At 27.0% G+C, this 14,089-nt stretch overlaps 1 protein-coding gene across 2 annotated transcripts in view; it reads left to right on the forward strand.

Moving 5' to 3' along the window:
* LOC100158883 (putative glutamate synthase [NADPH]) overlaps positions 1–14,089 on the forward strand; it is a 31,364-nt gene that overhangs the window by 1,445 nt on the left and 15,830 nt on the right. For both annotated transcript variants that reach the window (XM_001948751.5, XM_008188801.3), the window contains exon 3: positions 12,973–13,103. In XM_001948751.5, the coding sequence (XP_001948786.2) occupies positions 12,973–13,103 (131 nt within the window). The remainder of the gene's footprint in view (positions 1–12,972; positions 13,104–14,089) is intronic.

Below are 14,089 nucleotides of genomic sequence, written 5' to 3' on the forward strand. Positions count from 1 at the left end.
AATAACGCGAGAACGATTACGAATTATATGTTATTACTCACGTCCTGCCTAAACGAATTTGAATTCCTGCAGTTATAGGCGCACAACCGCAGAGATTAACATGCGGTGGAGGGATTTTAACTTTATAATTTTTTTTTTTGATTTTTAGATATAAAATTATTAGCTCTTGCACAAAATTCTAGACAACTCTTTTTTATATTTAATCCACAAATGTACCGAAGCATTAACATATTATTGTACAACTGTAACTGTTGAGTGTAGATACTGAATTCGTGCCTGAACATTCGAATTATCGGAAAACCGTATTGATCGTATCGAATACGCACCATTAGTTCGCACTGACAGTCGTCAGCGAGTTTTATTGTAAAACACCTGTGATTAATATAGGCTATATAATTATATAGGTATTAGCATACATCAAATACCTAGTTAAATTCCAACAATGCACAAATACCTATAAATTAAACTTAAACGATAATGATATTATCATTAGGTACTTAATAGTCTGTTATTAGTACGTCGTTAAATCGTTATAAAACTATTCAAAATAGGGATCAATAGCGAATTCATCGCAATGTTTGAATGGTTGGCCTGGATTACAAAAATCTTGAACTCCTTAAAAGTCAAAAAAATTTAAATTCTGTATAGTTGCCTGCCTATAATTAAAAATAACGATAGTGTAGAACTGCATTACAAAAAATGCAGTTTAAATTGGTGAAAATATAATTTATAACCATATAATATATATATAATTTATAGCCGCATGTATAATACGTATACTGTATACCTGCTTAAACATATATTTACCTGAATTTTTTCTAGACATTTTTGTACCACGGTATATATATTTTAATTATAAAATACATACCATATAATAACTATTAACTATGTATAGTGATTTCATAATAATATAGGTACTTACCAGTTACCTACATTAAATAACCACGAATAAATGATTCAATTTATACATGTACCAGTAGTTATATTTCCATGTAATAACTATAATAGTTGACTTTTAAAATTTATAATTATACATCGTTATTTTCATGTAGATTGGAAACTAAAATCAAATATAATATACGCCTTTGTAAAACAAAATTATCGAACGGGAATTAATAACAATAATTTGTCTGAGTTGATTCCGAGGTTAATTCGCTATATGCCTATATGCAACTTTATAGTTAATTCTTATTTTAAACAAATGCAACAATTGGCAAATTCATCGAGACGCATTTAAATAGTATTTTTACTTAACGGTTGAATTAGTTACATTAATATGATTAATATTTTAAAGTAATTTAAATAAATAGCATGTTCGATCGAACGACGAAAATACTACCTATGATTACAATACAATTAAACTAATTTACGACTAGCCAATAGTTATTACCTCGGTTATTACCTTGCTTATTACTGATAAGCCTTATTTAAATCAAATAGTAGTTAAAAAGATAATTTAAAGTTTCAAATTATTTCACTCGTTATATCTTATGTAGGTACTACCTACTTTTTGAAGTAAATGTAATTTGCTATGTTATTTTAAAAAGAAAATAACATGCGATCACATTGGTGAGCTGAGATGTATAGTTTTGTTAAAACCTATTAAATACGTTATATTATAATAAAAATATGTAGGTACCTACAAAACAAACGTGTATAATTTTAAATAACAATTTTTACTGAAATACACGGTTTTGTACTTCAAGTAATACTTACTGAAGGTTTATTATAGTAAACACACCTATTATACAAATTGTACCTAGATGAGGAAAATATTTTCAAGAATCGTAAGAAGCCCGTTTTAGATTTGGTATTTCGATCGTACAATATTAAACGATGAAAATCAAGCTTTTTTTTTATTTTTTATCATTCTAATGAATGAAATAAATGAATAAATAAATAATTGAATGATAAAAAATAAAAAAAAGTTAATAGATAAAGATATCAAACATCGAATTTCTTACGATTGAAGACAAAATCCTCCTTTAGAATTTTTATAATAGCTATCTTTAATGTAAACCCCTTCAGTTATTACTTGAAGTACGAAACCATGTTTTTATAGCATATTTTGCTCATTAAAATTGTGCCCTCTTTAACTAAACAAAATAGGTAGATACTATGACACTAGATAGTAGGTACTTATAACAGACTAATTTATAAAAACTTGTTTACAGACATCCATGTGTATAATTATTATTGTTATTTGTTACCTATTATTTGAATTTATTTCAGCAATCTATTTTACACTAGTTATACTATATTGTATTGTATTTATTAAACCCACGTCTATACTATAGTTATAATAATATCAATAATTGTATTATTTATATTGTAACGTAGACGTACATTATTATATTATATAAGTTTATTACTTAGTTTGTGCAATATTAAAAAATAATACCCATGTCCATTTTACATAATTATTGATATTTAGAACATGAAGTTATCGGCCACGTGACATTCCTTTACTATAAACCTATTCAAACCCATAATCCTTGTACAAAACTTAAACTCTTGTCATTCGCCATGGAAATATATTGCAATACATACCAATAAATGTCCAAATCTTATCAAACAATTTTTTTTTTAATACCTACTACGTATTGCTATACTTTGTAACTAAACAATTCCTGGTGACACAATTATAAAAAAAACCAATTGCCTAAACAATTTTCGAGTAATGATTTCACCTGTAGTAAATGCCTAAATATACACATATTGTTGTTTTAAGTTATTGAAACATTTTCGTATGTTGGTAGAATACGAGTTTGTAGTATTTTATTGCGTATTATGGTGTATACGGGTGTAATGTGTATAGATAGAAATAACAACCCATTTTACTATGTGAAAACATTGCACAATATTATGCTTATCGACTATAAATTTTCTGAAATATTAATTTACATTTTGATGAATTTTTAAATTCAATATAATTCTCAGCCAAAAGTTGGCCAAATGTATTATATATTTAAAACAAGTTATTTTCATTGAATTCAAATAGGTAAGTAGGTACCTTAGTATCTATAAGATAAATATACTATATTATTATCCATAACACAATTTTAATATTCTGTAACGGTTCTGGCATAATACGGTAGTATATTAATTACTATTCATCAAAATATTTTCCTTAAACTTCGAGTTAAACTTTATTTGTGACACCTACCTTATATTAAGTATAGTATTTTCATCGTAGTCATCATCAGTTCATTCATGTCTTACTAATTTGAGTTGGTATGTAAACGTTTTACGTTGTACAAATAATAATACGTAAAACAATCGCCAAAAAACGGTTGCGAAAATCTAATTCTGTGTTTTTTCCACATTCCGTAGCCAGACAGCTGACGCCGCCTTATGTCATTAACCAAGACCGTATTCCCCTTCCCCTTTTTATCACGGGACATTTCCCAATTAAACTGAACGTGGTAGTGGTTTTGAAAAATTTGCATAAGATACAGCAAATCCTCCCTCTTCTATCGTCAGCCAAAATAAGTGAAGAATAACAAATTAGTCTTAATTATTAAGACACGTATTTTAAATATAGATATTAACTATACCTGCATAGGCATTATAATAGATATTTCTTGAATCATTTTTCCAACTATTTTGAATATCACAATTTAAACCACAATTTGACGATATTTAATTTGTTTTGTTAATTATTAATTATTCGTATAGCTCATCTATTTTCGTATGTGGCTATTTACGTGCGTTGGCCCAATTTCAAAATTCGATTGTCCGAGTTTTTCCCAAAGATTTAGTTGCCAATATGTGCTCATAGCATCAAACCAACCAGTATAACAGACTGTACTAACAACAATATATGTACGCGTACATAACACCTGTTGCCAATGTCATTAACCACAATAATAGGCCGGAAAAGTATTGATTTTTATTGTCCAGTCGTGCTACAATAAATAAAACATTTTTTGTTCAGCCTATATTATACATATTGCTACAAATTGATTTTTTATATATTTATAATCAAACAACTTTTTCTTTAAGTTGGTGGAAATAAAAATATAACAATATAAGCAAACTTTTTTTCATCACGTAAGTGTCTATAAAGTTTAAAAAAATATATTATTGAAAAAAGTTTATCATACCTTGGTAGAATATCAAAATAGTTTTTTGCGCCAGACCCATTTAAAATCTTTAGAAAATAAAACATTTCAAAATGCCAATTTTATTTAGATATGTACCTACATTTTGCAATACGTATATTTTATAATATATTTTTCTTTTACTATTGCACCACGAAACGCAACATAATACTAAAAACTTGTATCACGCGAACTTGACTGAATGTGTCTATATAATTTAAAAATGTGCTATAAAAGTTGTAAAAAAATATCTTCAATCGTTTACAATATCAAATAGCTATGATAGTATATAGTACTGAATATTTCTACCAAACAATTCTAGTGGTTGTCTAAATAGTTATAATAAGTAATATCCCCGTTGTTATATTTAATACTACTGTATTTAGGTTTTAAGTATTTTTCGTACAAAAAAAAAATTATTTCTCTAGGTTTGGGATAGTTCCATTGTACATATTTTGAATAGTTACCATGATAATTTATAGGTACATAGGAAAAACGTTATGTACGACTCTGAACTTTTACACTCTTCAATTAATAATTTATTGTTTGTACTAATAACAATATGCATGTTTCAAGTAAACGGTTAATATTACAATTTCTGAGTAAAAAATATATTTATTATACCTATGTCATAATAATAAATACATAATAATATAATACATTATTAACGTGACCCAACCTTATATTGCTGTCGTATTTATGTAATATAATACTGCAAAATACATAAATTTAAATATTTTAAGATAGTATGAGAATAGTATAAGAATTGGGTAAATTAATTATCCTGTGTATATCAATAGCATATTGATAAATTATACTCCTGCGAGTCCTGCTGCAGTTTTCATAAATTCTAAAAACGTACACTGTCGATAAATAGGTACCAAAAATATTAATCGAAAAGTGTTAGCTGTCGCCTGTCATGTTAAAAATGCTGATATTACATAAATTAATTCAGAAAATGTAATAAAATAACCTTTAGTTTTCAACATTGTTAGTACTATAATATTGGTATAGGTATTAACGCGTAATTAATGTTTATATTAATTGAAAGGATTTAAAATTTACGAATAATAAAAACACGAACGACTATGTAGGTTAGTTAAGTATATTATTAAAGTTATTGTTAAAAACAAAAACATAATATTATTAATATGTAATAATATGTAATAATATGTAATAATATACTGTTTACATTAATGTAACATTTAATATTCCTGCTGTAGTAGTTTTATACCATTTTATACTGTATATTTTATTAAGTACAGTATCTATATGATTTATCTGTCATTTAAATTAACATTCTGGAATATGTAATTTCATACACTGATTGGTTTATTTTTTTAGTATAGACTACAGAGTATAGGTATATATTGAACATTTGCACATTTGTAAAAGTTTACAAATGTTTGAGTATAGTATAAGGCAGTACGTTCAATAGTTCTAATACTGAAACATTTGCTAAGCAAATTTTAAGTTAATCATTATTCACATTATATTACTCCACGTAGATTTAAATAATAATATGCATTATATTTATCTATTTAAAGCAGATACATTATAATAGTTTCATAGAAATCATTAACTATGAAGAGCCGTTATTTTGATTTACTGTCTTTAATCTAAAATTGTGAATTAAGTCAGTTAATTGTTGAGTATTGTAAATTATCAAGAATCAAACAGTGATAACTTATAAATTTAACTGTCATCCGGTGTACGTAAATTACGTGTACCTAATACGTGATACAAAAATATAATGATATCTGAACAACATTAAATCAATCCCTGTCTTATTTTGCAAAAATTACTGCAATTATTAATTTAAATCTTATACATTAGATACAATTTTAGTTTATTAGTTACTATTTTATAGTTTATAAAGTTTTAGTTATATTTATAGTTTATATAGGAAACGCTTTATCATGAGACATGAATACAGAAGAAGTACTTCGTTGTAAAATAACTTTCATACATTCAAATATGTATATTCATGAACATTGAATATAAAATTAATTATTTGTATATAAATGAGTGATAAGTGTGTGCCTTCTATAATGCTAATATTGTGTTAATCAATATTTATTTGACTGCAAAATGGAATAATAATGACATAATTTTCTACAAATAATACTAAAAAAAAAAAAAAATCATGGATTTGAAAATATATAATTGTTGTAAGTACAGGCAATGTTGTTGACTTGAGAAAAAAAATTGAACACTATTACTAATACGCATACGTAAGTGGACATGAAAGAAAATGTATTCATGAATAGTGGACAACCGTGCATAAAATTAAACACTTAAAAGTTCTAAATAGGTACGAGAAATACCTACATCAGTGAATCTATACATTACTTCGCCGAGTTAAATGTATTACTTGCTTTTAATAATTTATGAATTATGGTATTTCAAATTTAAAAATAATTGAAACATCTTCAAAATAAATAAAAAATACATACCTAAGATATGAGGCTATTATTATGAGTTCTATTTAGATAATAAATATTTTAAACGAACTATTCGAAATGTAAATGAGCATTAGTAAATGAGAACGTAGTTTGCTATAATAAAAAAAGTAATGAGTTACATCACAAGAATATATTACTTTAAATTACTTTTATATTATGTGTTTAAAAAAAAATTTATGTATACCTAATATTAAATAAGTACATAATATGATTTTGTAATCTCCTAGATGTTTCTTACGATTTGTTCTTCATATAACTAGATAATATTGTTATATAATAATTAAAAATATATTTGACGATATCTGTGTGGTATTTATATAGGTATAATGCCTTAAATGTAGGTATATGTATATTATACCTATTATAATATATTCGTTTATTACTCACAGCCAATGTCAATCTCAACAAACAAGGACCTTTTTACATTTTTCAGACTATTATAATTATTAAATTGTATATGAACAAAAATAATTCTTTTTAATGTTTTTTAACAACGTAGTTACTTATTATTAAATAGTAAATTTGAATAATAATTGAACATTAAATTTAAATTTGAATAACTGGTTCGGTTAGGTATTTTATTAGATTGATTTTAAATGGTTGAATTGGCTATTAGCAAAAAACATTATGAAAATTATCTTTTGTTTGACAAACAAACTTCATTATTTGCCTATTATTATAGTTATCTTTAAACTAAATGTATAAAATAAATTCATTGATTTGAATTACTAATTATTATACTTATATATTATTTATTGTATACTAAATAAATGGTAAAACGCATTGTATTTAACGCGAACGGACGCTGGACGATAAAAAAAACGTGGGTACTCGGTACCTATACAGTATAAGTACACATCATCATCTGATAATTATATTAGTAGATAATATTATGTCAACGGTTAAAGTTCTTTTTATTATTTAATTATATAATTTGATAATATGTAGTTGTGTAGTGGTGGGGGGGAGATAGTGACCATGACCTAGGCGGGATTAATTTAAAAATCATGGTTAACTCTTCGTTTGCTTTATTATATAGTATATATATAGTCTATAAGTACGACCTCTGGTTTTTTAAACCCCCGGAGGTGCTAACTGTTTTACGTGTTTCTGTTGATACGGTATTGCAGGGATATAATAACATGTACAAAATAATATTATAATATTATATCTGACAACCAGACGCGTTTTCATAAATTGGTTAAAAATAATTTATATGTTAATATATATACATTTATGTATAGGTTATGTTAAATTAAAAAATGTTTATGATAATTACCTCACTTTCAAGACAAGTATCTTCTCTGTTTTTACGCCCATAGTATCGCCAATTCTTTTTCAAACAGTGAATCCGCAGGTTATTGGCTATGGCGAAATTATTCGTTATACAACGTTTATTTTATTCAACGTTTGAAAAAGTCGTATTGCATAGTGTCAACTATTATAAAGTACCTCTATCCTACCACAATTGTTCTGTATACTATAATGTTAACACAAAACACGCATTACATTTTCATACTATACTTTTCGCTCTCACAGTGAAAATGACATTTTAAATAACGGATATATGAATATATTTGATAATTTTTATCTGACTCATATTTGTACTACATCAACTGATTTATATAAATTATTTCCATATTGAATGTCATGTTTCAAATTGTGCGTCTATAGCCAGGTATAAGTATTTTTATTATCCTTGTTATTTCAGAAATTACTTGTATTGTATTGTTTTGTATTAATTTTAGTATAAAAAAATAATATTCTCAATTGAAGGGTCTTAATTTTTAATTTTACGAAATCAGTAGGAATATTACATACTGTACCTACCTAACTTTTTTTCTTAATCACGTATTTAACGGTAGTAACAATACATTTCAAATAATTTGTTCACAAATGTTATGGCTTTTTTGGATTTCTAAAAAATGTGTTAACAGGAGTTGATTGTTGATACGAAAGCACGATACAGGTCATAAAATAAAAATATGATATTCCCGTACGTTCCATTATACTGCAGTCTAGCAAGATGGCTGGCTACCGTGCATTTTGTATTGTGCTTCCTATCGTGATAAAAATACTTGTGGTATGTGGTCGTTGGTGAGTTCACCACTAGAGCGCGGTGGTCGCCCCCATTGAAATTAGGGATGTAACACGGTGGCGCCCGATGGGATAAGAGGTGGGGTGGATCTGCAGAAAACACCCTTTATTATCCAAACGCGCGTCGGCTGACGTTTGTTCGGGAAACTTGTGGATCGATCGGCGGCAGTCGTGGCGTAACACAAACGTTGCCAACTGCGTTTTTTCTCCTCACGTCACCCGCCCTCCTCGCCGACTACCATACCTTCCCGGTAGCGGCGGCGGAGCCTCAACGATTTTCCTCGTTCCGCTGTCGTTTTACACTTGACCCACTAATTTGGCGTTTGCCCGGCATTCATTTCCTCCTCAGAGTCGTTTAGCAAATTTTCTATTGAATTTTTTTTTTTTAATCAGTGAGAAATATAATATGACGGCAGAAAATTACAAAAGAAAGAAAAAAACACTTCAAAATATCTTTTTAATACATATTATATTATATGCATTCATATGTTCTGGTATATATAGGTATAGTTGGACCAGATCATTAGCTATTGAGTATTAGCTATTATAAATTAATAGTTTATAAGTTATAACGATACCATTGTTGTCGTGGCTCTTCGTCTTTCACCTCGCCACCACATCGTCTATGATTCTATCCCATCAGTATCCACGCCAAAAGCTATTTTAATCACAGATTTCGTTCAAGTTGCGTTCAATGTTTTTGACACAAAAGACAAAACAATAATGTTAACAGGTATACCATAAAATAAATGCCTATTGGAAAAAGAAAAACGAAAACAGACAGTAGTATCAACGTCTTACGATAATATTTGTTTCGCAGGAAACAGGAAGGAAATTCTTCTGGCCGTGCGCCACTGCTGTAACTATATAGAGCGTATTAATTCATCGTGATTAATTACATTTTTCAACTCTATCTATCTAGTAGATTAAATAACTGCTGCGACAGGAACAATGTGCATCCATATTAAGCTGTCTACGAAATTGTATCAAATAATATAATTATTTTCCCTTAAGAAAATAATGGTTAAATCAATCTTCAGAATTCAGTAACAAGAAGCCAATAAAAATTATTCCATATAACTGAACATGTGTATGCTTTGTACGCCTGAATTGTTACGCATATATGGTATCTAGTTAATTATAATACAGAGTATAACAAGAGGCTATAACTTTCGCCAACAAATTTTTACTCCTGATCGACTCCTGATAGTAAAATTCAAAAAAAATCCTGATAATAATCCCACTAGTAAAATGGCATTTCAAATTTCAATCGTAATCAATAATGTCTTATTACTTGTTTTATTAGTTTGCTATAGTTATCCTAATTATCATAGTTATTTATTTGTTTAATTTTACTAATTTTATCTATACATTTCTCTTGTTATCTAAAAATAAGTCATATGCAAATAATAATTTCAATCGTGCGGAATATTCGTCGATCATGTACTTGAAGACGCGCGTCGAAGCTATTGAAAATAATCTGCCATTATAGGTACTACAGAATAAGCGTACCTATTATGAATAATAAACGAATTATCTAAAGAGTGTAAAAACCACAATATGTCATATTACTTTAATTGTTTGAATGATATCAAGATGTTACTATAAACATGTTTCGATCACAATAAATGAATACCTATGAGTTATTAATACCTTATAGTTGTTCATTCACTAATTTTATTTCTTGATCTATTTAGACAATTTGATCAAACCAAAATTAAAAATCCAAAATTCAGTTTAATAAAAATATAAAAATTACCTACAAAATAATGGTTTTAACAAAAATAAAATATTTAGTTAAAACTGCCGTATTTTCATTCAACTTCAATTTTTTATGAACTCGATAGTATGGTTACACTGAACAATCATTATACCCATACTTAATATATTTTATTCATGTTTATATCCTGATACCGGGGTTACATCTTAACTATTTGAATGATCTAAAATTTGCAACTTCTGAGATAGTAATATATTTTATAGAGTTATTTCTTATTTCTGAGTATTATTCTATTATGTGTAGTGTGTACCTATAATGTGTACCTAGAATTTTCCATTCAACTTGTATAATAATATAGGTAATATTATGTACATTTTTTGGGTAGTGAACATGATTGTTGATTTAAGTTAAATAAATGGTTCTTATAATATTTTGATCATTGCAAAATTACATTCAAATTTAAATTATTTTACGAGTTTTATAAATTAAATAATTAATTAATTAATTATTAATAGCCATTGATAAAGTATTTAGTTTAATATCTGGTTTACAAAACATAATAATTATTATGTAATTATTTATGTTGTAATCATTAATCAATAATTGTTAATGAAATTTATAACATAATATTTTAAGATATGAAAATTGAAATATTTGATTTAATTGAAATATCGATATAATGAGTATTGCACCGTTACTGTTGAGTTTAGATTGTAAAATGTATACCTAATAGTAATTCACCAGCACGACTACACTACAGTATACGACTACATTAGACGAAGTCATCTACCTAACTAAACATTTTAATGTTAATATTAAAATAATACAACGGAAAGTTTATTAATACGTCAGATGAAATATAATAATTTATATATAGGTGTTAAATCGACGATTGCTTTGAAGTTTTTTTTATCTAACAATCTGCAGAAATGTAAATCATTATGAATATTATGAAACCCATACACGAATTATCTTTACACATTTTCTGGTAATACCTAGCTTATTAGTTCTTATGCTTATAGGTTCATTGGATTAACGTATTGTGTAATAAATTTCGTAGACCAACTGAACTTTAATCTAGGTATTGACAATTGGCTCAAATTAAAAAATGAATTTCACTTGATAACATAGACCATTTCCTACTACTGTAAATAATTTATTCATTTGTGTGCTGTAAATATATGCTCAAGTACCCAGATTCAATAAATATCGTTTTTACCAGGAATGAAAAGTACTTATTATACATAGGTCATAAATTAAGAATGAAGACATATAATACAATTTTCTACGCTAAGCTAAATAATAAACAACACATAACAATAGATAACTATAATAAAAATTTCAGATTTGTTTTTTTCTTTTCGTGGCATATTATACATTTTTATCGTATCTAAAAGCCCAACACTTAATTTATCTTTAGTGATTTTGCGTATTTGGGACTTTGCTTCGGGTCACCCAAAGGCCAAAACACGGGTGGTCTTTACTATACACTCCAGAAATCGAAAATAGAATAACAGTTATGAAATGTCAAGTATAGGGAAACTTAAAGAGAAAAATAAAATAGTTTTTTATTTATTGTGAAAATATAAAATAAAAAATTAAATAAATAATGATTTGAATGCATACACCAAATAATGACCCTATTTAACTCCTAATATTTGAAAACTATTGATTTAATTCTTGCGTACAGTGCGAATTTTAATAGAACCAACAATAGGATTCAGATTACTTCTCTAAAAATGTTTTTTACTCAAATTGGCGAAATTACATGTACCTATTTATCTGGCTATGGTGCACGTAAGTCATACAACTCTTTACTGCCAGTGTCAGTGTAGTGTGTGCACCTCTCAACAATTTAGGTTAAGTTATGTATCTACAATATAGTATAAAGGTCACATTATGGAAACGCTATATTACATTATAATTCATAGGTACTGTTGGATACACAATTGATGTGTAATATATTCCTATAACTAATAAAGATTCAACTTTAAATTATATATATAATTAAATCAATGTATATTGTTGTGCAATTAAAGCGCATTTTAATTTAACTAATAATTATATTATAACCTATTGCATTTAAATTCTCAACTTTTATAGCAATATATTTTTTTTTCATTTTAAGTTTTTGAAAATCTTAATAAATATAATAACTTTACCTAACCTAAAAGACAGTATTATCTGAAAATACGCATAATAATCACTGACTAAATTATTCCAGAATACCACATTTCACGAATCCGTCGAATAAAATATCATTCATACTTTTTATGCTTTCAAGTCGCTCTTCACACATATATTAGTGTTGATTTTACTTAAATTAAGCTGTTGATACTTTCCTTTGGACTTTAAATAAAATAGTACCTATATATTCTACATAGTTTAAAAAAAGTCACTTGTGTGACTTATTAGACGTTAATCACACATATTGGGGTGCAATAAATACATAATAGTTTTAAATTATTCGTATTATAGTACATATAATATACGATTTCAACAATCGAAAACCATTTAAAACTTTAAAATTGGTTAAAATAACTTTATAGAGTCAACGCGATTTGATCAAAACTGTTTCTTTTTTCAGATCGTTCGCGATGCACAAAAATTGGCCATGAGAATGAATCACCGAGGCGCATGCTCATGCGATAACGATTCCGGTGATGGAGCGGGTGTACTGACAGCCATACCACATTCTTTTTACGCCCACGAGCTAAGGTTTGACATTTATTTTACACCACGCTATCGGAAAATAGAAAATAGAATATGGATTTTTTTTTTTCAATTGAATTCCATATTATACCCCGTATTTATCGGGGTGAAGGTGACCATGGGCCATGGCCATAAAAGGTTTGACTTACTAAAAAACAATAAATAATCAAGCGATGATACATCTAAGACTTAAATACTATGTTAATCCTTGCTATGAATAGTACAGGTAGTACCGAAAAGTTATTTCGAATACATACTTAGAGAAGTCATACAGTTAATTGTTCTGTTATTATCTAATCTATTCACTTAAAGGATTAATTGTTTTATAAATATATACGATATACCTACTTACGCTTGTGTCCATTGTTCGATTTCGGTTTTATAAGAAAAAATAATAATAATTAAAAACTAAAATGTATAGTATGCAATATGTTATTTATAATTATTACGTAACGTGGTGTTATAACCTATTCATAATAAATTAAATAATTATTAATTATTATTCAATTATGTCTTAAAGATATAAGGTGACATATTATTTATATATTTGAATATTATACGCAATTTGATTATAAACTATAGTTAAAATTAAAATACAGAACCAATCACAACAATCAAACAATTATGTTTCGAGTGGTAGTTAAAAGTACAACGGATTGGGGAAGTATGGCGATAATATTATGACCTCAAAGTCACGAATGCAGGTACAAAAATATTTTAGGTGAGTGTAAGTTTCCACACAATTCATTTTGGGTAAAAATCATTCCTACGTGAAAAAAATACATCCATTTTTAAGTAACTAATAAATTCACATATACTTACATTATTACTTACCTGCATTATTTACATATACTTCCACATACATATTATATTTGTATTAGCAGTATGTTTTTTTCTATATTTAATTATTATCGACTAAAAACCAACTATAGGTAATCATGGTAGAAATAACGTCTATTTTTATAAATCTCTAAATGTATGTTCTCGTGGTT

This window comes from Acyrthosiphon pisum, chromosome A1, assembly GCF_005508785.2.
Source record: "Acyrthosiphon pisum isolate AL4f chromosome A1, pea_aphid_22Mar2018_4r6ur, whole genome shotgun sequence".
NCBI classification, from domain to species: Eukaryota; Metazoa; Arthropoda; class Insecta; order Hemiptera; family Aphididae; genus Acyrthosiphon; species Acyrthosiphon pisum.